The following is a 25,559-nucleotide window of genomic DNA, read 5'->3' as shown; positions in this document are numbered from 1 at the left end:
GATTTTCTTTCCCCTTCCCCTGTCCCCTCTCTTCTCCCACCTCTCATAACCTCAAATAGTCACTGAGTCAGAGAGATAACTACTCTAGAGCCTGATGCTAGAGAACTCACTGGGTGTGGGGAGAAAATCAGGTTCTGAATCCCACATTTTTAGCTAGTAATATTTATATATATTTTAACTTCAGCTAGAGAGACTTCTGACCCAGAACGATCAATAGCCTGGAGACTGAGCATTAACCTGAGACATGGGAGACCCTGCATCCACATTTGTCTTACAGAGCAGGGGTTTCAACCAGAGGTGATGGGTTGGTGTGGGTGGCACCAGCCATGTGACCTCCCTGAGCCCAGGTGTTAGTGGTTTCAGGGGTGGAGAACTTTTTAAGATATCATAATTTAAATTTCTCTTTTTGCTGTTCATTTTCTAAGAGGTTCCCACTTTAGTAAAGATGTCTCCTGGGCAGCATACGCTCATATATCTATATACTCTCCCACCAGAATTCACCAGCCTGCATTTGAATGAACCAACAATAGCACTGAGTACAATGAAGTTGCTAGCATGGTCCTCCGTGTGAACCAGACAAGTAACTCACCTCACTGTTCATCAGACAGCAAGCTGATAGTATGTTTCATCACTATCTAGCCTGGATTTGAACCAGAATTCTAGATGTAGATCTGTTGCAGTGTACAATATCGCCTTCCCATGGAAGCACTGCATGGAACATTACAGGAGGCATTTTGGTAAGAAGGGCTGTAGATGTCCCAGATGCACATATGGAAGGCACCAATTCTACAGTTACTGGATGAAAGCCATACAGAAGAAATGTGTAGGTGGAAAGACTGAGTAGTTTAGATGTTTCTGAACCCGAGTAGCTCTAAACCAGTTAGGTTCAGAGGGTCCTTTTGTAGGTGTGAACTGTCTTCTTAAAACAACATGGGTGAAGGAAGTGATCAGATATTGCTACATAAAAGATAGGTCTCCTCCATCTGAGAAAAAATATCTGTAACCTCCATTCACAAAATTGTGTGTCAAGAACTGAAGACTCAGGGTGGAAGATGTGGTCTAATCAGAAGCAGAAGAGAATAACTTGGGCACAGCAGAAGGTTCTGTAGAAGCATGTAGAAGAATCTCCTCCTTCAGGTCCAACAGTAACCACCTTTCGCACAGGTGTTGCTCCCAACAGTTCAGTAACAGACCACTAATTACCCAAGTGTTTTATAGGTGTCCTTGTATAAACTCCTCTTGGTTTGCAGTTCACACTGAAGAAAATGTAACGTAGGAGTATGGCCTTAATTACCAATTGCACAACCAGGTTTTTATATATTTTTCTGATCTTTCATGTCTTTCATTATGGACTATGACAAAGCAATGAAATCACCTTCCTTACAGAACTACATAACATAAAGAGAGAAACCTCAAAGCAAAAATGGAATATGGCAATCTTCAAGGAAAATCCATGGAGCAAAAATACATTCCAACCACACGTGATGGGAATTATGAGCTGTTAATACCACAGCCAGTGCTTTTTTATATCTTTTTTAAAAAAAAAGAGGAGCCAGTATTCAGCCGGTTCCTCCCCTCCACCCCCTGGTGTTCCCATGGCTGGGGCTGTCAAGGTGCTTGTTCTCAGTACCAGCACAAAAAAAAAAAAAAATGCACTGCTTACAGCACATTTGAGTCTCTAACAGCATAATGAAAAAAATGTCAAAATTCAAGTTTTAACAAGAATTAATGGCTATCAACAGTAAAATCACATAGGTGTTTCTTGAAAACTTTACTGGACTGTGATTTTTACTTGTACGTGTTTGGCTGTGAAGGCACGTCTCCTGCTCCTTTAGCTTCTTGTTCAGGAAAGGAGAGGCTTCTCTCTAGACATTCTCAATGACTTTCATTTGCCTGAAGAGTTTGGAGCCTGATTCAGAATTCTTTACACCAAAGTAAGTTAGGAATAACTTCAAAAAAGTTATGCCAGTTTAAAGGCTGTAAATTAAGAGAATCAGTCTCTTGCTATGTTGAAATAAATGGGAAATGCTATCACAATCCTCCTTTTGCATGCTCAGTGTAAACACATTTATAGGCTTTGAATATTTTTCCATCATCACAATGATATTTAGCTGATAAATTTCATTTATAAGTGAATAAACTGGATTTGAACACATGGGACTGCAGCTGGGAAAGTTGTACGCATTAAGGTGGTAACTGATTCAGTAAAACAGATTGGAGTTTCATATTTATAATCTAAAGATTATGGACCATGGTCACTAAACTGTTGGGTGACTGTAGATTAATACAGAAGGGGAACATAAGCAGCATTCTCAACTTCCAACACTCTTGGCCCTGTCCTCAAATAATTTACCCTGGCCTTGCGATATGGCTTGTTTTGGGGTGTCATGATGTTTTAAAGAACAGGGAAACATTCCTGCTTTCAAAAAAAAGAAAAAAAAAGGCGACTGAACTATAAGCACCAGTTATAATTGAAACAAGGCAATCTGTGGAGAGAGACTGCAATTTCTGCTGGTAATTGAATTGCTGAAATTCACTTTTTTTCAAGTTAAATATGTAAATTGCACTAGGTTAGTACTGAAGGAGAAAGTAGCTGGTTTCCTTCCTTCTATAGGTGTGGGATAAAAGAATCTGCTCTTAATCTCAGGGATTCTTTTACGCAAAATGATCCAAGTCCCATCGGAGAAATAAGCTCTTGTTAGTCCGAGTGAATGTCCATGGTGGAAGGTTGTCCTTTGTTCATGATGTCAGGGTCAAATGGAACCAGAAATAAGAAACAGTAGCAGACTGTGAACTTTCTGAGACATAATTATATGTGTATCAAGTAAACTTAAGATACCAGGTTTTCATCACCCCTGACCTTTGTTAATAAAACAGCTAGATGAATCCACTTCGGTTTAAAAGCTTAAAAATACCTATGAAATCCACTCTTCATTATATCCAATCATTGGTTGATGTTTGGTCAGTCACCACCAAGCATATATAATATATTTTTGATAAAAGCTGAGTTTATAATGTCTGTCAGATAAATTTATACAGAAAATACTAATAAATACAATATTAGGATTCTGACAAACCTAAACAAGGAAACGGTCTGGAAAGAAAGATTCTGATACGAAGCTGACAAAGCTCTTCTTCCTCCCTGCTTAGCCACATGGGACTCAAGTATGTGCTGCCTGTCATTTCACAATGAGGCTGAGCTATTGCTGGGGCCCTGGGATTTTTTATTTGTGAAATCATTCAGTATGCTAAGACAATACTGAGAGAGGTAATGTGTTAGTCTGTATCTGTATGCTATTTCCAGATCTGAAAAAGTGGGTCTGCCCTACGAAAGCTTATCACCTAAGAAATTATTTTGTGAGGCTATGATTACACTACAGCACTCTGTCGACAGAAGTCACTGTCGGAACAGATTGCCTGACAAAACTTCTGTTGACAGACATCAGCCACACACAAAAACCAATCGGGAGGGTACTCTGCTCTGCCGACAGAGTGGCCGTACTGCCTGGCTGCTCACTCAACAAAACAGGCACCTGGAAGCACAGCAGACAGAGCTGCCCATTGTTCGGGATACCCTGTCTGTCAAGAGAAGGCCCCTCCAGAGCATTCACGCAGTTTTTTTGTTGACAGAACCTGTTGACAGCAGCATTACACCTCATGGCTTTGAGGCGGAACGCTGTCAGTGAAAGTGTTGAGTGTTGTGGACAGACTGTCAACAGAACACATTTTGGCCGTGGCTACACTAGCCCCTGCCTTTCAAAAGGGGGATGCTAATAAGGCACTGCTGTGAATATGCAGCACCTCCTTAGCATAATGGTGGCTGCACGTGTTTCAAAAAGCCCCTGTCTACACCAGCGGCGTGTGTTTCGAAACAGCACTTTCAACGTGTGCGGCCACCATTATGCTAATAAGGCGCTGCATATTCATGGTAGTGCTTCATTGGCATCTGCCGAAGTGGCTCATTAGCATCCCCCTTATAGCCACAGCCTTTGTATGTGGTTGTTCCACCGGTTTTGTTGGCTAAACTTGCTAGTGTTAACTGTAGCCTTAGTCTTTAAAGTACTGTATGACTGCTTTTTGTTTTGTGAGTATGCTAGGAAACTTTGGCACTAAAGAGCTGGAGTTGTGACAAATAAAAACTCCAATTTCTCTCTTTTAGTGAGTTCAAATCAAGTATTAATTTAATTGGAGTGTTGGTGAACTCTGGATTTCCTAGGAAGAAGTGGATAGCATCGAATTTGAATAACTATGAAGTGGAATTCTTTTGACATTTCATGAGTATCTAATGTTTCCCCATTAGAAGGCATTGGAAAAAGGTTTGCAGTTTTCAGAAAGGGTTTAACTTACTATAGAGCTAAGAAAAGATAATGTCTTTGAGATATATATATCTTATTTCTCATATTTATAGCAAAAAGCAGCACTGTAGTTGTCATTTTGACAAATATTAGTGTTAATTCCACAAATATCTAAAAGAACTTCTACCTTTTTTTGTGTGCTGCCCCCTGATTCTACAGATAGTAGAATAATTCCACACAACAATTTCCTAGGTGTGTATTGAAATCAATGGCTATAGGATTTTTGCATGTGACGTTATGTCTATTATTAAAAGAAAAACAGAGCTGAGTTCCTTTGTTTTATGTTTTGTAGGCTAGGGTTTGCTTTATCTGCATACACTGCATAGTGTCTCCAAGGTGACAAGAGAGTTTCCTTCTGTGTTCTTTGATATAGGGTCATTTCTAGAGCCTTTATATCCTTATTAGCAAACTGCTATTTTCATGTTGTTCTGCTTTTTTTTCTCGCATGCCTTTATTGCAGGGTGGACAGCCAGGGTTTAACACACAATGCAAAAGCAGAAAGAACATTATTTAAGTCTAGGTTGGTGCCTTTTCCAGCAACCATTTGTCTGAGTTTTTTTGTTATGTTTTTTAAGTAGAAAAGTCTTCTCTTTCTCTGTAAATTACCACAAGAAACTAGGTGGATAATATGCTCCTTCTTTAATTAGTGCACAAGTAAAGAGAAGATCCCAAAAGAAGGGAAATATATGTTTTGCAATTTCCATTTGAAATGTTGTAGGGCCTTAAACTAGCTTTAAAACTAGAAAATAAATCTAAACTGACAAGTTCTGAAGAAGGCTTGCTTCTGTATACCTAATATGATAGCAGTCTCTGAAGATTGGCTGTACAGTGGAAACACTGATAGATGCTTTTTTCAGCATCATTTGAATGACACTGCATCATTTACTGGATTCAGCTATAATGGTGAATCCGGGAATCATGGAGTAAAAGAACTTCTAAAAAAGCTGATGAGATGAATTTCTTTTTTTTTTGTGGTTAAATAACCAGCCAGTTGGAATTGAGGTAGTGTTTTCTTAGCGTGGCAGAACAGTTGGAAAAACTGTTGGATTATTTTTGGCAGGAGCATGTATATTATAACTCTATCATTAGTGTTGCTAAAGTGACTGGCTACACTGAAAGGGTTATTATTTTACTACTGCAGTCGTACAAAAATATAGTTTGCTCAGCTGTACAGAATAAAAATTTTGTTTTTTAGAGTTTGATGTAATTTCAGAAATTTATGTAATTGTAATTTGCCTTATTTTGAAATTTTCTCTGTAACAAATGCTATACTGTGGACCATAATCTTCGGACAGAAATGAATTTGGACAGTGTTCTTATCATGATTCAAAATGATCCAAAGTCTTTGATATTCCAAATCTAAAGGGTCCAACAGACCATGATGCTCTGCTAGTTGCCATCACGTTTCATTAATGCAGACCCAATACTAAAAAAGTCTGGGAAAATATCAGTTAAATTACTTAAAAGAAGTAAGTTTGCCTTTTGATTCTTTTAAGAGCCACACTGTGGCCCAAATTTCACTGCCTTACTTCCTGATGTGCAGCTTCCATAAGTGAAAATTGAGGGTTGTGCAGGTGCAGCAGACAGCATAATTTGACCCAATAAATTTGGCCTATGAAATTTCAGTTTAAAATAATTTAATTACAGTAATTCTAAATCTTCTTTAATGCCTTGGTGCCAGACAGATGATCCTCCCACTAGGTGGGCTCACACTAACATGGCCTCATTCTGCCACCTTTACTCAGATTGAAACCAAATGGAGAACTTACAGAGAAAGGTCATAGTCAGTCTGAGAGAGGTTGGCACAATAAACCACCTCAGAAGTTAAAGTGGCCAAAATTTACTTTCCATTGACATGAGTGCATTTATGTGCTTAAAGTTAAGCGTGATCTTAAGGTAAAGCATGTGCTTTTGTGCTTTGCTGTTCTTCAAGTCCAGTGCCCACAGAGTCAGAGACTGCTGTGCTGTAGAGCACTCCTGTGCCAATGAAACTAGTAAAAAAAATCTAAGAGCCCTGAAATGCTTGCCAGGCCTTTCCCCTGTACTCCTTCTAATGACAAGAAAAGATGATTTGAAAGGGTATTTTTCTGAATTATTAGTGAAATGGATCATTCTTTTCCTCTAGCTGAACCCAGACTAGGCTGCATCAAGACTCTTGACTGAGCAGTCAGACTGGCCTGCCTGATGGCATGCTGCATTCAATTTCAGCTCAGCGTCTGGAGGCAATAAAGACCTTGCCTGGGAGCAGCTTTCCAGTCAGTACACTCAGAGGTAAGCACAGAAGGAACTGCTATATCAAAACGGACCAAATCTATCTACACCAGCCTCCTGTCTCCAGCAGTTGCTTGTACCAGTTACATCAGAGGAGAGGTAACGGAATAAATAAAATAATAATATGCCAGCTGTACAACCAAATGTGGAAAGAGCATTTTTGTGATGCCTAAACCGTTCTCATGTGATACTCTGAAGCCAGAAAACCAATAGGCCTTATCGTTTTTACTTTTGTCTGTTTATTTGCACTTCATATTTTTATTCTGTAATCACCAAATTTGTTATGACTCTTAGTAAGTGATTTTCCTGTAGCAGTGAACTCCCAGGTTAACTAAACACATCATTGCATATTTTTTAGTAGATGCCTTATAATTTCATTGAGCCTTCCCTCCTCTTTCTAGCTGCTTACATAATTTGTGAAAAATGTTTGCTAATTACTGTGTTATAATGGAGGGTGTGACATTCTGAACTCACATCTGTTATTCAGTACTCTCCATTCCAGTATTTACAGTATTTTAGTACTGAAAGGTTTGTGAGGCTATATTTACAAAGTCATCCTGAATTGCATGCCTGAAGTGGCAACTTCATGTATCTTTGAGGCTCAGACACACTTAGCATGCACTTTAAACATTTACGAAGAGCAGCACTTAAGAGTCAAACTAGTACTAAGCATATGAATGGAAGAACAGATACTGACTTTGTGGAATGGCCTTTCATATAAGATAGTAAATTAATTTTCCTCACACTTCAAGTCCTGCCTGGGCTTTACCTTTATTTTGCACATACAACTAACTGTGACTGAGATATGCATTGATTTAATCCTTCAGCTTCCATTTTCCCTACATAGCTGGAAGGATCCCATTTTAAAAAGGCTTTTTCAAGGTTAAAAAATAACTACCAAAAACTCACAAACAGCTTTGTTCTGGTTGCCCCTACCTCAAACCATGCTGCCTGCCAAATTGTTTGCAAGAGTGAAGAGAATTATGGAGTAATTGTAAAGTTAGGGGGCAAAACAAAAAGTGAGGAGATGGTTTCAATTTTGTGGTAGTAGGCTTAAAGCTTGCTAGTAACTGTGTAATAAAAGGGCTTGAGGGAGGAAGATAAATCAGCCTTTATATGCTGCTGCATATTAGACCACTGAACTCTGCATCACACAAAAGCAGAAAACAGCCTTTTATTGGCATCACTAAGCTTTCTTTCCGATAGAAGGAAAGTATAAACAAAGGGTCTATATGTAAATACGTTTGGTTGAGGCTGCTGTGGGGGTGTTTTATCTCCGTCTGGATTTTGTTCTGCAGACCTTTTTCAATAACATCTCTGTTGAAAAAAGAAAACTTGTTTGAGATGTTGTGAACCATCTGATTTTAATTTGAGTTGGAGAACTGGACGTTACTCGTAGACTCACGTGGCTACAGTGCTACTCCCACCTCCGAATTCCATTTCCTTACACAGACAATGCCTGCATAGCAGGAATTGAATGTGGGAAGAAGGCAGCTTCAGGTCCTACTCTGAGTATAAATGAAGGGTTAGGTTTGGGATGGTGAAGGTGATGATTTTTGTTGCAACAAAATCTGTCTCTCTCTCTCTTTCCAACATTCAGTTCCCACTTAATCCAGTTTGGTCACTGTACTGAGAATTGCTAAAGTAGCTTTTGGCCTCTCTATCTCCCCTTATTGCTGGGACTTTAGCATCATAACTGTCTTCAGTAATTCCTTCCATTTAGCGTTTTTGGCTCGCTTCTTGAATCCATCAGATCATCCAGCCCTGCACAAACACAGCTGGTTACTTCTATCCAGCTCTTATCTCAGATAGCAGTTTTCTCATAGAATGTTGAGTTCTCCATGGGATCCTGGTCTTAGCAAAATCATAAAACATTAATTCGTACTCTAGTAATCCTCCCAACTGTAGGCTAGTGAAGGAGGAGAAGAAAGAGAGTGGGAAGCTTTAATGATAAGTGACCCATGTCCAGAAAAAATATCAAAACATTATGGGAAATTAGATCTAAACTGCAGAGTTTGAATTTTCCCCTGTGAAACTGTTTCTCTCAAGTCAGTGTGTGTGCCTGCCGGACATGCAGTGAAATCCAGGGCCAGCTGAAACATGTCAGGCAAAATGAGCCACTAAGGGGAGGAGTCTGGCTTGACAGTTTTTGTTCTTTTTATACCCATTCTCTACTTAGTAATGCTTCACAGTGGAAATTCAATGTGTGCCCTTAAGTGCAATTTCAGACTATGTTTTGAAAGCCTCTCTTATTCATAGGATGCCTGCTACTGATCATTACCTAACATTAGGATTGCCTAATGTTTTCACTCTCACTGGACTTGTGGCATAATGTTACTCTTGGAGAATTTTAAAAAAATGGATTTTATATTTTTCAACACCCAAATGTACATATTCTCCAGTTTGCAGAACAACAAGGTTGTGTCTGCAGTGAGTGATATCTGTGGAACTTGCCCTTGCTTATGACTGTCTGAATAAAGAAGGGTGATTCTCTGCCTATAAGTCCCAATGCTGTGGCCATAGTGACTCCAGAGAGGCAATAGCTATGATCAAAGAGCTTGAGAAAAATATCAGTGGAGATGTGTATTCCAGAGAATGCCCTCTTATCCTATGGTCTCCACATTAATAACCCGAAATAAGTGCTTCATATATAATGTTCTGATAACAAATACCAAAGGAATTAATTATAATCCAGCCATTATTTCCTTGTATTCCTACTTCATTAAGCACTTTAAAGCTATTTGGATGAGCTTTTCCAGAAGAACATCTGGGACCCGCATGAATACCTCATGAGAGCCTTATGAACTTAATTACAGTACTAAATATCCAGCAAATGCATTGTCATTAGCAGCATTTAAATCAGCAAATATCCATCAAGATCAAAGTGGGCATTCCTCATGTAGCCTTAGTGCTTTTGGTTCACATCCCTGTCACTTGTAGTAACCCTCAGTTTTTGTTTCATTCTAGGTGCATAGCGTAATGTCCATGCTGTACTACACTCTGATTATAGCTTTTTTGCTCGGCATACAGGCAGCACCAAAGTCAGAGGAGAATGCTCCATGGGGGTTTCCTGCAGGACCCACCATTCCAAGTGTACACTGGACAAAAGCAAATCCTGTTCCAAAGGCAGCTCCACACACAGCCAAGCATCACCTTGCTGGGAAAGGAGACAGCAGAGAAACAGGACAAGCAGCCAACATCACAGTGGATCCAAAGCTTTTCAGAAAGAGACGATTCCAGTCCCCTCGGGTTCTGTTCAGCACACAGCCACCGCCAGTGCTAAGGGATGGCCAGGACATGGAGTATCTAGGCAGCGGAGAGTCTCTGAACAGGACTATTCGAACCAAGCGGACTGCTCACCCTGTGCTGCACCGGGGAGAATTCTCGGTTTGTGACAGTGTTAGCATGTGGGTTGGGGACAAAACCACAGCTACTGACATCAAAGGCAAAGAAGTGACAGTGCTGGGAGAGGTGAATATTAACAACAATGTTTTCAAGCAGTACTTTTTTGAAACCACATGCAGGGAACCTAAGCCAGTTTCCAGTGGGTGCCGGGGAATTGATGCTAAGCACTGGAATTCCTACTGCACCACCACGCACACCTTTGTCAAAGCACTGACAATGGAAGGCAACCAAGCAGCCTGGAGATTTATCCGAATTAATACTGCCTGTGTGTGTGTGCTCAGCCGGAAAACAGTGAGACCCTGAAATGGGACAAACGCTCATGCCCACGAACTCCCATCTCCCCTACCTCAGCCTGTAAATTATTTTAAGTTATAAGGACTGCGTGGTATATTTATAGTTTATACAGTAAAGAAAGAACCTCGCTATTTATTAAACTCTTTTGGAAACTCATTATGTGTGGTGCACTTAATTTCATGACACAACAATCCTTTGGGGAAATGCTCATATCAGCCTTGTCAGCCACAGAGCTAGGCCATTGAGCATGCTGTTTTCACCAGTTCTGTGAAAAAGAAACATTTTGCACTTTTCATCTTTTTTCCCCTTATTTTCCACAGAAAGACAATTTTCACAGGCAAACCTGCCCTTTTGATGGGAAAATCTGTGCCTTGTTCCAAAATGCTATGTTCTCTTCCAATTCATGAAAGCACGAAAAAAAACCCCAGAGAAATATTGTTGGGTTTACCCCAATTCTGCTAGTCAGTCATCAGGATCCTGTGAAATGTTGGAGCAACATAAAGTAGTTTTTGTACCACTCTGGGCATTTCAAAGTAAAATTCTCAGTAGTGCATCTCAGAAAATTGCCAAGTAAGTTAATTATGGGAATAACCAGCTCTTAAGTTATATTGGAGAAAAGAAGGTGATGATTTGGACCAAAATAAAGATTTTATTTCAATAATGGTATCATTTATGAGCTGTATTAGAGTGATGGTGCTAATGATGTTTTTAATCAGAAATCTCTATTTCCAAGGCTGCATAACTTAACTGTAGACATTCACTTGAAGCTGGAGCTTGGCGACAGTGCCTTAATGTGGGAGCAGCTGTTTTAAGGAAGCTTGAAAAAGATCTTTTGGCCACATTTCAGTAAAAATGGTCCAAAAACAACCCTCCTGTTTATGGTTTCTGTGCTCCCACTCCCTTCAGAGCCCTATGGTTTATAGGTCTGGTGTAGCTGCCAGGCTGAGGCCCGTATTGTGTGTTCCAGCCATTGCGCACTGACCAAAATCTTTAAATCTTCCCATTGTTTCCTTTGGAAAGGCAGCTGCTATCCCTCCAATAAACTGTTTCAAAACAAGTATCCCTAGGCCTTGTACTTTGATGTCTCCAAACCTCAGAGGATAAGCCTGTCTCCCAACTTTCACCTCCTTCTTCTCCCAGATACTGTTATATTCTCTAAAATATCTCCATCATCTTTACCTGGCCTATACCAACAGCAAAGATGGACAGCAGCTTTTGATACCCTAGAAATAAAATAATATTCACATTTAACTCCTCTTTTAACCTTTCTTCACCTACAGAGATATTGGTCTTTGCATGGAAGGTCAAACTTTGTCTGAGACCAGCCCCAAACCCATCCCATCTCATTGCCTTTTCACTACCCAGGAAATGACTTAAACTAGACAAAATATTCTGTCTATTAAAATAATGCAGGTTGGGCTGGCTGGCATCAGGAGGCATGTGCCCCCAGTTCTAGCAGCCCACTGGAGGCATGGGTCAACTATCCTGCCCTATCAGTGTGAGCCAACACTGGGCTCAAGCAGGAGCGTGTTCAGGCTTGAGAAGAACAGCCACATGTTGCTCACCAGACCCTGTGGCTGGTCATAGTGTAGAACAGAGGCACCAGAATAACATTTGCCCTCTCAAGAGCAAGGCAGATGCACAGTTTGTATTTATAGCTGCTATGTGGAAGGCTGGGGGGCGGGGCAGATTCATATGGTTCAAACTCTGACCCATTCAAAACCTTCAAAATCATTAATTCTTGTTTATGGGAGAGATGAATGTATATTCCTGGTAGGAATGTAGCACTTTAAAGACTAACAAAATGATTTATTTGGTGATGAGCTTTTGTGGGACCACACTGTGACCACAGACAGTTGATCTGTCCCATGAAAGCACATCACCGAACAAATAATTTTGTTAGTGTTTAATGTGCTACATTTCTGCTGTTTTGTTTTGTTGGAGTACAGACTAACATGGATACCTCTCTGTATATTCCTCGTGTAATGCATAATAATACAGCTCCCTATGCTTTTAACAACTTCTGCAGATCAGTTGTAGAGTAATGGAATGAGATGCCCCATGCAGATCCGCTGAAGCAAAGAAATATCCAGAGTCAAAGCTAAATCCTGCATATGCTTTTTGGTTGTGTCCTGTAACGTAGAGGGGCCTCAGAGCAATGAATGATGTTACATGTTAGAATCATAGACTCACAGAGCTGGAAAGGACCTCAAGAGGTCATTGAGTCCAGCCCTCTCCCTCCAGCAGGATCAACCCCAACTAAGTCATCCCAGCCATGACTATGTTGAGCTGGGACTTAAAAACCTCTAGAGATGGAAATTTCACCACCTCTCTAGGCAACACATTCCAGTGCTTCACCACCCTCCAGGTAAAGTAGTTTTTCCTAATATCCAACCTGCTCCTCTCCTGATGCACCTTCAGACCATTACTCCTTGTTTTGCTGTCTGTTACCACTGAGAACAGTTTCTCTCCATCCTCTTTAGAGCACCCCTTCAGTAAGTTGAAGGTTGCTTTAAATCACTCCTCAGTCTTCTCTTCTGCAAACTAAATAAGCTCAAATCCCTCAGCCTCTCCTCATAGCTCATTGTGCTCCACCCCTCCACTGAACCTGCTCCAGCGCATCCATATCCTTTCTATACTGGGGGGCCCAAAACTGGACTCAGTACTCCAGACGTGGCCTTACCAGTGCCGAAGAGAGGGAACAACAATTTCTCTGGATCTGCTGGAAATGCTCCTCCTAATGCACCCCAATATGCCATTGGCCTTCTTGGCTACAAGTGCACACTGTTTACCCATATCCAGCCTTTCATCCACTATAATCCCTAGCTCCCTTTCTGCTGCAGTGTTGCTCAGCCAGTCGGTCCCCAGCCTATAACAATGCTTGGGATTCTTCTGTCCCAAGTGCAGGACTCTACACTTCTCCTTGGTGAACCACATCAGATTTCTTTTGGCCCAATCTTCCGATTTATCCAGGTCACTCTAGATCCTCTTTCTACCCTCCAATATACCTACCTCTCCTCCTAACTTGGTGTCCTCCGCAAGCTTGTTGAGGGTGCACTCCGGTCCCTCATCCAGGTCATTAATAAAGATGTTGAACAACACCAGCCCCAGAACCGAGCCTTGGGGCACTCCACTTGAAACTAACTGCCATCCAGATATTGAGCCATTGACCAGTATCTGTTAGGCACAACTGTCAACCCAGCTTTCTATCCATCTTATAGTCCTTTTATCCAATCCATACTTCCTTATCTTATGGGCAAGAATGTTGTGGAAAACTATGTCAAAAGCTTTGCTGAAGTCAAGGTATATCACATCCACTGACTTCCCCATGTCCACAGAGCCTGTTGCCTCATCATAGAAGCTAATCGGATTGGTCAGGCAGGATTTGTCCTTGGTGAATCCATGTTGACTACTTTTGATCCCTTTCTCCTCCTCCAAGTGCTGCAAAATGGATTCTTTGAGGATCTCTTCCATTATTTTCCCAGGTACTGAGGTAAGGCTGACTGGTCTAAAGTTGCCTGGATTGTCCTTCTTTCCTTTTTTAAAGATGGGCACTATATTTGCCTTTTTGTAATCATCTGGAATCTCTCCCGATCTCTAACAATCTTCAAAGATAATGGCCAAAGGCTTGGCAATGATGTCTGCCAATTCCCTCAGTACCCTTGGGTGTATTAAATCCAGACCCATGGATTTGTGTACATCTAGTTTTCTAAGTAGCTCTTAACTCGTTCCTTCCCCACTGAGGGCTGGCCTCCACCTTCCCATATTGTATTGTCTAGCACCGTAGTGTGGGAGCTGTCCTTGTCTATGAAGACTGAGGCAAAAAAAGTATTGTTCTAATGTTGTGTTCTAGCCTGATATTCTGCCTTACCTGGGAGCAATGCAGTTAGTAAAAAATAAAGTCTTGGGCTGGCTTGGCTTTTCATGGTTTATTGAGACTCTGCCATTATTTTATCACTGATGTCACAAAACTGCTGCTCAAACATTCTCAAGATGGTAGCTGATAATCTGAAACGTGAGAGACTGGAGTCTCCTCAAAGAGCTGTGGAACTCTGACATGGCCTTTTTTCTGATTGCAGCAGGAATCTGAGGAGCTGGCATCTAGTTCACATCCAGCCCACTTGCAGTTCTTTCAGTTACTCCTTAAACCTAATTGTTGCCAAGGACAAGATCAGTCTCGAGAGGCCTACAGCTGCTGATAAAATAACCATAAATCATTATTATAAATCTTGACTTTGATTAAAATTTCCACTATTAAAATGTGCAGCTATTCCATGTGGTTTTGCCTGTTTTGTGAGTGTACTCATTTATTACACGCAGTCACTTGCCTCACAGATTGATTGTCGGTGCTCCCACTACTGAGATTAGAAAATTGCTTCATTCTTTGCCACAGCAACATGGCCAGGGAACTGTGCTACCTGTTGTTGTTTTGGCCTTATTAGCAGAAAATTCCCTGAGGGAATTTATGCACCTAGATCCTAACACTGTAGCTAACCACGATCTTTAGAACTTCATACTTAGTAGTGATAGTACATAAACCAGCCTGTGACACACAGAACCACTAAGGGTGTACACATCCCTTTTCTCATGGCCCTTCCCCTTTTCTCAGGATACACTCTCCAGTGTGATGCCTAACAGAGAAACCGGTCTTTGGTTGGGTGATACTTACTGCCCAGGGGAAATGGCAGACTAAGAGTATCTATGGAAATGAAAATATATTAACAATGCATATCTGTAATTTTTAACAATGTAAATAAAGGAAAAGTTTGAAATAAGATGAGTTGACTTGGCAACAAAAATATTGTAATCTAACCCGGCATTTCTGCTTTTAGCTTGAGGCAGTTAGATGCAAGAGTGCATAGACACTTCTGCCATTACTGAAACTCGATTTGTGAAGTTCCCTGATGCAGTATTCATGACATTTATGCTACTTTTCATAAGGCAATGTGTTTACACTGTCATTTAAAGCATGTGGTTAAAAATAAAAACAGTCCTAGTTGTTCTTTAGTTAGCTGGCAAAATCATTTCCATGATCTCCTGTTTCCAGTGCTTTCAGATGGTTTTCAGCCAGTTGAGTGCCTGAGGGTTTGCAGACTTGATTGGGAAGTCACTAAGGACTCGATGACAACTTTCCTCAAATTACAGTTTTCTAGGAGTTTCTCTTATTAATTACGTAAGTAAAATCCAACATAAAAACTGACCAGCTGGAAGAAACATTCAACTGAAATGCTCGTCTGAAACCTTGCCTTTCACAGATAAACAGAGGAACTGCTTGACACTGAAGACAGAAGCTTACCTCATTCAGTTTGCATACCTGTATGCTCAGGGCTCACCTGTAACATCCATGCTGACCTGCCACTCATGGGTGACGTGAGGAGCAGTGGAAAACTGAAAAATAACCAGAGGATAATGGCAGGCCATAGCAAGAACTGTGTTTCTGTCTGCATTGGAAATAAGACCATAGGAGAGGGGCAGATTAGCAGTTCAGCTTTCTGAAGTTTGGCTTGCACTGTGCAGTTACTCTATGACAGTGTGTTCTGACCTGAACACCCATGACTGGAAAGGCTTTAAAAGGGCCAAATGTTCAAATCTGAATAATCTTTGAACTTGTTTTAGTCTGACCAGAGGCAGGGTGTATAACAAGTGTAGCATACCTGGAAAAAAAAGTCAATTTATTATAATGCAAACTTTCGCTAGAATAATCTACAGGCCTCAACAGCTGTAGATGTGCACTCAAGTGACAATTGCCTTGTTATGAGTGTTTTCTCTCATGTGTTATCCATATTAGAGATCCAAATGCAAACCGCAGAATATTATGTGGAGTTTGACACATCCTGGTGGGCCTTGGGCCCATAAACAATTAATGGATTTTGATGACAGGCCTAAGTCCAGAATTTCTTCAGTGACTGATGTAATCTTCCTCCAGTATTGCTCATGTTATTACGTAAAGGGAACTGTACCCACTACTTTCAAACTAGCACTCTGATCTGGCAGAGGAAAAGAAACTTTTGTAAATATAAGCCAACTGACAATTATTTAGTCTCCTCTCCTCACTCTCAGTTCAGTGCTTGGGATCTAATAACAATATTGACCTTGGCACTTGACATTTTCTAGTGAGATAAGGAGTGAGCCTGGGGTTCTCTTTCTGTACCTAAGTTCTTAATTTTGTAACAGAACCCATTGACATAGGGTCTTATGGGTCAGGGGAGCCAGTGCCCCAACCAGCTGTAAATGAGGGCTAACACCTAGTGGCCACAAGTTAGAGAAAACAGGCGACAGGTGAGTCTGAGGCATAATGGCTACAGATCCATATTGAGAATGCTAATCATGAGCAGTGTTCCCTGTAAACTGAGTGCCTGTGCAGCCACTCATGAGAGATTCAAATGCCAACCATCTGATTAGCCATGTGTCCATAGCTACAATTTTGATTCTACTGGTGGTGCACATTCACCCATGCCTTGGTGCAGATAAAAATTTATTCTGCACATGGATGGAAAAATCTGCACAGGAATGGAAAGGATTAGAGGTCCTGCGTTAGTGGTGGTATTTTGCATCAGACCACCTGGTTAGGAATCTGATTCCTCGGAGCTGTGTACAGTAGAGTATCTGGCTGCTCTCTGGCCTTTGCACCATTTGTCGTCTGCATTGCAACATGGGTGGTGTAACGAGGATGCTGAATGAGATTGAATTTGACGTCCTATCCTCAGTGTGACCTGGTGTACAAAGGTCAGTATCCCTGGTTAGCCAATCCATGTATGTTAGGAGTAGTTAACACAGCACATCAATGAATAGCATGTGGATAGTGTCAGTATACGCTGTATTTGTATTTAAGTGTTGGGAAGCTAACTGAATGTACTATGTATTAAGAGGAAGAAAAATTATTCTCCTTAACCTCTGAGAATATGACAAGAAGCAAAAACTTCCTAACTGTCAGGGCGGTTAAGCAGTGGAATAAATGTGAGAGCTCCATCACTGGAAGAATGTGGATGCTCATGCAAATGAGGGATTGGTTTACATATCTTGCACCTCACTTGCATAATGTCTTCTTGGAAGAGATTCTTTAGAAAGAAAAAAAAGCAGTGTAGACGGGGTTCTCTTGAAAACAAACCCCATCTTCGAAAGAACATGTCTTCCCGAAAAAAAAATAAAATAGGGAGAAGGGTCCTTTTGAAAATGGGGGTTATTTTAGAAAAAGCCCCCTCTACACTTCTTTTTTCTTTAGAAAGAATCTCTTCTGAAAAGAGATTATGAAAATGGAGTGCAAGATTGAAAATGCAAACAAGGCACTGATTTTCATATTTCCCTCATTTCCATTCCTCTTTAATGCAAGTGTAGATGTAGACTTGGGGAATAAAATAAAAACACTAGGACGATAGAAACCTCCTAAGTGAATGTCAATTGAGGACATACGAAGTCAGATTTTTCTGCCAACTTCTTGTAAGTCTAACGGGGTAATGCCAGTAATAGCTTGCTACAAGGAAAAGGGCAAACCTTATCTGTTTACACCACTTTCTGGATCTTTTCAAATGATTTTCCTAGAGATTGGCATATATACTATAGAGTGTCTATTCCACAGGATGGACGTCTGGATGCCTTAGTGAATTTCACTTGGTCAAAGAGGAAAAGAAAAGTATCCGGGTTTTTGATATGCATATTTATATGTTCAGAAGTGGTTGAATGTTCTATGGTTTTGTGCTGTGATCCTGTAACTTTCAAAAAGCGAGTCTCATTCTCCATCTGGTATTTTGCATCTACATCCAGGCAGTGTGGTTCCTAGTGTATTGACATCTCTGTTCACATTTTATGTCTCCAACCGTGACATCACAAGTTCTTTTGGGTACCAGCAGAATTTTTTTTTAAAAAAAAAGGAAAATAAGAGCGACTGCAGATTATATTTGCACAGGTAGGTGTCATCACACAAAGATGTGAATAATTTTCAGTTAATAACAACAAATATCAGCCAGGAAGAGTTAATGAAATAACTCAGAAGTCTGTTTTTCGCAATGGTTGCCTGGCTAGTAAACCAATAGAGAAAGTATGAAATGCCCAAGTGGTTTATGCAGTAATGATTGTAATCCGAGTCCACACAAAGATTTCTCCTTATGAAAATCAGGACTTCATCAGAAGAAAGATTTTCATTTTGATTCAGAGATTGTCCAGAGCATCCTGCTGTTGCAGCACAAATCATAGAATACTAGAACTGGAGGGGAGCTCGATAGGTAATCAAATCTAGTCCCCTGCACTCATGGCAGGACCAGACACCATCAAGACCATCCCCAACAGGAGCTTATCTAACCTCCTCTTAAAAATGTCCAGTGCAGACATGTCTACACAGCTTTTTCCTTTTAAAATATTAGTTTTGACAGCCTGTTTAAATTTCCAAAACATCTGCGCCTGTACTTCTTGGGAAACAAGTATCAGAGAGGTAGCCGTGTTAGTCTGTAGCTTCGAGAAGAACAAGAAGTCTTGCGGCACCTTATAGACTAACAGATATTTTGGAGCATAAGCTTTCGTGGGCAAAGACCCGCTCTTTGCCCATGAAAGCTTATGCTCCAAAATATGTTAGTCTGTAAGGTGCCACAAGCCTTCTTGTTGTTCTTGGGAAACCCTCCCTCAAGAGCCCATCCACCTCAGGCTCTGTCTAAAACTTCCAACAACAGAAGCAAAGCCTATAACTGGGGCTGTAATTTTTAGGATTAAATATACTCAGCAGTTTGTTATTCTGTGATAATTGGTTTTTTTTAATGTCATAAGGGATCATGGCTGTAGGCTACTGGTAGGGGCAGTGTGAGAGGGAAGCTGTATGTATTTTGATGATACACAGATGACTTCAGTTTCTAGGGCTGCTGATGTTACACCTTTTACCAGCCATAAACTGATTTTGGAAATGGAAATTTACCCATCAAAAATATTTCTGTGAGAAAGGCAGAGACCAGAAGGCAACATGAATCACTTCCACAGGCAGAACTGAGGGAGCACCCTGCTGAAATAAAGGTCACCTTGAGCAGAGTAACAGGGCTGCAGTCCCCGTTCTGCCAGTGGATGGAATTGGCCAGTGTAGCTGGGATGGGCTAGGGACTGGGCATCCAGGAAACATAACACTGCCTCCAAGAAGGCTTCGTTGGAATCCCAGCAGGAGCCAAGAATTACTCTTTTCAATGGACTCTCTCCAATACTGCTGTTTGCTTTTCCTCGGGGTGAATCCCACACAAGCACAGCTACATTTGTAAGAATGAATAAAATCCTTTATTTTCCCCCCTTATGATTCATGATGCCTTCCCCTCTTACTCACCTTGCACAGCACTGAGCTTGCTGTCGGCACTTAACCTGCTACTTAACTCAGCACAAACATTTGTTCTACCGACCTGTTCATTTCACTGACTTGTCTCATTTATTTTTTTGTTCTTTTAATAGTTGACATTTCTCAGCTTTTAAAATATTTGTATTTATATTTGTCAGCTTCTTGCCTGCTAATGTGAATTGCTGACCATCACCCTGTGTTACTGTACAGAGCCTGGTCCTGTGCCCTGAGAGAAAGAATGTGGAGCTTTGTGGGCTTAGTTCACTTTACATTTGGCTTCTCCCTTGTGGAATATGTTGGATACCTGCCAACTTAATTACATGAAACTTGTCCAAGAAGTGGAACAGAGATGGGATCCACTGTGGAAAGCTAGAATTGGATACTTCATTCAAATGCCTCTCCATCCCACACACCTGTCTGCCTTTTTAGACTGGTCATGTATCCTATTATATGACCACTAGGGCAGCTCTAGGGGATTATACATATTGGGCATCCTCTTACCTTATACAAACAGCCATTTCTTGTTCTTGGCTAGGAATCTTACTCACACAGTCACTTAGCTCCTTATATTCATACCCAGTTACACGGGGGTCAGAACCCTTCTTAGTTATGCCTTATGTTCCAAGTCACCCTTTTAAGTGCATAGCCAGCAAAACCCAGGGAATGGGATGCCTTGTTCCAAAAGCCTTTCTGCTGCCAGCACTCGAGTGTGAACACTGCAGTTCACTTTGACCAATAACCAAATAACTGTGGAAACTTCTGTTTCACTGTATAATACTTTTTAACCACTTGTTGAATTATGTTCAGTGCTGCCTAGAAAATCCAAGTATGCAGCCTGCATTACATCATCTGCATGGGATCACTTATCTGTTATTGCTTTGACATAGTAATGGTGGTAGGCTTTTTCAGGCAACAATACAGTTTCTGTCCAAAAGCTTGCAGTCTAAACTGGGACACAACTTGGCAAATTATTCACAATTGTGGGCTAAGAGGAGTTGGAAAGTGAGAACAATAAAAGTGTAATAGCCTTTGTTGGCGATGAATTTACCACAGACTCTCTGAGATTCTTCATAGATGGCCTGTGTATGTCACATGCTTCTGATCACATGCATCTGTTTTTTTTTCTCATTGAACCATTTTTTTAATTTAGTTGGATTTTGTGCAGCTGGAATGTTTCACACTCTGGGGATGACTTAAGCAGCTGAGGAAAGGAAGGAATGTATACCATCCCAAATTCCTTGTGAGGGAAGATACATTCATCAATAAATATTAAAACCTTCCTTATTGTCTGTGTCACTGGAGCTGCATGATTCAGGCCTTTAGCTATGTTCTGACTCATACACTGAAGGAATATAAACACAAAAACTACACCAATGGATTACTTGCTAATGGTGTTCAAAAGCAAGCAATTTCCACTTATGGTCCCCACAGCAACTATAGCTCCCCATCCCCTTTTCTTGTACATATGCAACATTCTTTTTGAATATGGGCACCTTTAACTTTGTGCATATATTTAAAAGACACTAATCTAGCTGAACTGGGCTGCCATTGGAACCATCCATTTAGATTAAATCACCATTAATACTCCATTAATTTAAATTTACATTTCTTCAGGAGGGAAATGCTTAATAAAAGAGACTAAGGAAAGAAAGAAAAAGATGTATATGTCAGTAAATCACCTGACTGTGATGATTACAAGGCATACAAGGAGAGGTAGCTATGTTAGTTGGTAGTCTAACAAAACAAACAGCAGTCATGTAGCACTTTAAAGACTAACAAAATAATTTATTAGGTGATGAACTTTCATCATTACCTATAGGCCCCATCTCAAACCCCTGCAGCACATCATCAACAACCTACAATCTACACCAAACATAATGCTGCTACACTCCAGAAGGCCCTAGGGGAGAGGCCTGTTCTCTCCTAGAACCTCCTAACTGAATGAAAATTCTCACTAGCAACCACAGGCCATATCACAGTAATACTAATCCTAGAACTTTTCTTTGCAACAAAACCTGTTGCCAACTTTGTCCACATATTTATTCTGGAGATACCATCATTGGACCTGACCATGTTAATTACAAGATCAGGGGCTCATTCTCCTGTACCTCAACCAATGTTGTATATGCCATCATGTGCCAACAATGCCCCCCCCACCATGTATATTGGACAAACTGGGCAAACGATTCTCCAAAGAATGAATGGGCACAGAGCAGACATTAGGAATCTTAGTACACATAAACCTGTCATGTTGATTAGTAACAGAGAGAAAGCTGTGCTAGTCTATATACTATCAAAACAAAAAAGCAGTAAAGTAGCACTTTAAAGACTAACAAAATAATTTATCAGCTGAGCTTTCATGGGACAGACCCACTTCTTATGGCTATGGTGTGAAGAAGTGGGTCTGTCTCATGAAACTTCACCTAATAAATTATTTTGTTAGTCTTTAAAGTGCTACTTTACTGCTTTTTTGTTTTGATAAACCTGTCAGTGAGCATTTCAATGGAGTGGGCCATTCTGTTAAAGACCTGACAATGGGAATTCTACAACAAAGAGACTTTAACAGCATATTATAAAGGGAGATGTGTGAACTGGAGTTCATGCTCAAAATCAATACATTGACACTTGATCTCAGGAGAGATAGCAATTATCTCACGCATAAGAAGGACTCAAGTATCGGAGGGGTAGCTGTGTTAGTCTGGATCTGTAACAGCAACGAAGGGTCCCGTGGTACCTTACAGACTAACAGAAAAGTTTTGAGCATGAGCTTTCGTGAGCACAGACTCACTTAGAAGGACTGTTTCCCTTTCTTTGGTATTCGTCATGATCTCAGGCAAAACTATTAGTATTTCCGCTCCTCACCCCCCACTTCAGTTCCATGTATGTGATTTGTCAGGGTTTTTTTTTTCTTTCTTTTTTTGACATCTATGCTACATAACTCTCAGTCTGTACTGGAAATGCTATTGATCTGAAGAAGTGAGTCTGTCCCATGAAAGCTCATCACCTAATAAATTATTTTGTTAGTCTATCAAGTGCTACATGATTGCTGTTTTTTTTCCCACTGCATACACAACAGAGTCTAGCATGCTAGGTAGGCCAGTGCGCTTAAGAGGCCAGCCTTTAGAACATGTAACATTTGAACTGGACCCCTTTGGATGACAGTTTTAAGGGAGCTAATCGGAAGTAATGTGCTGAGTTTGGCAGGCTGTTACTTGCTGTGTTAAGAAAAGAGCAGACTGCACGTCTACAATATACTATTCTCACTCATTCACAATTTAGTTTCATAACCAATTTTTTTTCAAGCAAAGCCATACTCCTCACAATGCACTGTCCAAGCCAACCCTCCCATTTTAAAATCTAACTTGTTTCTGAATTATCCATGAAAAAAGTGGTCTCTAAACACTTTTTTAAAGTGTGAAAAACTGCCCTTTCCAGTTAGGATAAATAAAAATTAGCCAGACAGATCTTATACAAACTTTTTAAGATGCCTTGCCTTTGCAGCAACAATTGAACATGAGAAATATTAGCCCAAAATGTAATTTGAGAGACAGTTATAAACTATGAAAAAGAAGAACTTAGAATGAAGATGTTTTCCAAGAATCACTACTTTAGGGAACTAGCTATGAGGAGGAATTAAAACAGAAGGAAGAAAATGGTTTGAGCATAACTACACGTCCTTTGTCCTCCATCATTTTCTTTTATTTTTATAACAAGGAAAGAAAAGAAAAGGAGAAAAAAGAAAGAGAAATGGTAGTCTTTTAAAATAATATTGTTGACTCAGGTTTTAAAGTGATCAGCAGTGTGGGGAAGGCAGAGTCTGCTGGGAAAATGTTATTCTGAATAGGGATGTTTATTGACTTTGTGGCAATGAAAGTTCAATCCTTTTAGCTAGGGGACACAGGCGTTCACTCCACTTCACTTTCAAAGCAAAGCACTAGAGCCAAACACAACAAACCTAACAATGGTTATTTTACTTCTTTGAGAATTGTGGCAAAACAAATAACTTTACTTTGATGTACAGTTGAATCAATTAACATTAAATAAAAGTCCAGAAATTTCAGACAACAGCCCTTCCAGTTTTGCACATAGTCTTTCTTATTACGAGAAACTCACCAACTCCAATTACCTCAAACAGTCTTTTATATCAGTAAAAACTGGACACAGATCAGCTCAAAAATTCAGCTACTTGTTATACTTGGAGAGTGTCAGCAACTTGCTCTTGGAGCAGGAAACCCACCAGCAGTAAGTACTGACATTTGACTTTATTGGTAGCATTGCTATCTTAAAATCACACAACTAATGTAAACATTGCGTCACTCTCACCATACAAGTAGTGGCTAAAATGACTAGGGCTACATCTACACGTGCCCCAAACCTCGAAGTCCCCTTATTCCCGTGATGGGAATTCTCCTTTCGAAAAGGAGCCCCGTCTGGATGAGACGCGCGGCGGCGAGGTGCGTCAATTTCGAAGTGCTGCGGCCGCCCGCGTGCCAATGAAGCGCTGAATGTGCATTTCAGCGCTTCATTAGTAAACTTCGAAATGGCCATTTGTGTGGCCATTTCGAAGTTTGGGGCACGTGTAGACATGGCCTAGAAGTGATAAATTAGAGAAAAAAAATCTCATTTTGGTTTGTTTTCTTTCTGCATTTGACAGCATTTTGCTTACAGTAATGTTCACTGTTTTCTCCTTTTCGTTAGTTTCTCCACTGTTTGTGTGGGGCTATATATGAAACAAAAATATTACTAACAAGTTCATTCTCTTTTGGTTTTCTTTCTCTGCTGCCCACCAGCCTAAGGCCCTGAATACACAGGATCCATCAAGAAGCAGAGAGCAGTAGTGATCTTCACAGACCTTGGCACCTTACTAACATACTTTTTATTTTTTCATAGAAACATCTTCTGCTGTGAGGGATGCCCGTGAATGTTACCAGGGCTGCCCTGAGAGGCCTTCTCTAAACAATGTGTAATGTGAATGTGGATTATTCAAACCAAATTAATTATACAAATCATGCCAAGCAGTTTGGAATGACTTTTAGGACTCACCAGAACCGCAGATAAGCTTCATTTCTACACATTGAGTTAAACAGTCTTTCCATACCTAACTCTGAAAATTCAAACAGAAACTCTTCAAACCCCAAGAACAGTTTGGCTGACAAGAAACACATGTGCAGGGCCAGACACATGGAATATATTTTGTTCTGAACAGTTCACTCTTGATGTGTCTGAGACAAGACCATAGTTATTCATACACCTTAATGGTACCATAGATGATAAACTGCTGTTTTCATGTATGTAATGTTCTCCTTTTTGTTTGTTTTAATAATCTGTAATAACAACATTTTTGATACATTCAGCATATAGCGGTATTATTCTCGTACCCTGTACTTGAGAAATAACATCTCATGATCCACCACCTCTTCGGTATTATTTTAGGAAATGCCAAGTATTGTAATGAAAGTAACTATTCTAATATGAAGTAATGTAAGGAGTTCATTAGCATGGTACCAGAGATAATGTAAGGAAGGACAGAGATCCCCTGAAAACTGAGGATGAGTAAATGGCAAAAAACAGCACATTTTTATTTCTAAATAATTCATTTTATCTTACATTTTCTCAGTTAGTATTTGGGGGGGAGGGGATTTTGAAGAGGGAAGGAAAGAAAATGGTCTGAGCCCTTATAGTAGAGACATGTCACACTGCAATCACTGAAAACTAGGCAACGTGTTAGACTATTCAGCAAATAATTTAATGTTCTTTAATGAAAATGAAATAGTCTTTTTGATATATTGTTTCTCCACGAAAATTGCAGAAACTAAACTACAAATTGTTTTCTGGTGTGCTTCAATCCTTGCTTATAAGTTCTGTGCACAAATGTAGCATTTATATAATTCCATATGCAGTAAACTCCTTCATATCCAGCATTCTATTGTCCA

General features: G+C 40.3%; 1 protein-coding gene and 1 long non-coding RNA gene across 3 annotated transcripts in view; one reads left to right on the top strand and one right to left on the bottom strand.

Annotated features, from left to right (window-relative positions):
- LOC142002036 (uncharacterized) overlaps positions 1–25,559 on the bottom strand; it is a 228,587-nt gene that overhangs the window by 120,676 nt on the left and 82,352 nt on the right. The window lies entirely within an intron of this gene.
- On the top strand, positions 6,496–10,472 carry NGF (nerve growth factor). Its single transcript, XM_074977824.1, has 2 exons — positions 6,496–6,626; positions 9,594–10,472. Exon 2 carries the CDS (start codon positions 9,606–9,608, stop codon positions 10,332–10,334), a length of 729 nt encoding a protein of 242 aa, XP_074833925.1. The 5' UTR covers positions 6,496–6,626; positions 9,594–9,605; the 3' UTR covers positions 10,335–10,472.

The sequence above is a fragment of the Carettochelys insculpta genome, chromosome 26 (genome assembly GCF_033958435.1).
Source record: "Carettochelys insculpta isolate YL-2023 chromosome 26, ASM3395843v1, whole genome shotgun sequence".
In the NCBI taxonomy this organism is placed as follows: Eukaryota; Metazoa; Chordata; order Testudines; family Carettochelyidae; genus Carettochelys; species Carettochelys insculpta.
Note: the sequence above shows the minus strand (reverse complement) of the source record. Positions and strands in the feature narration are given on the sequence as shown.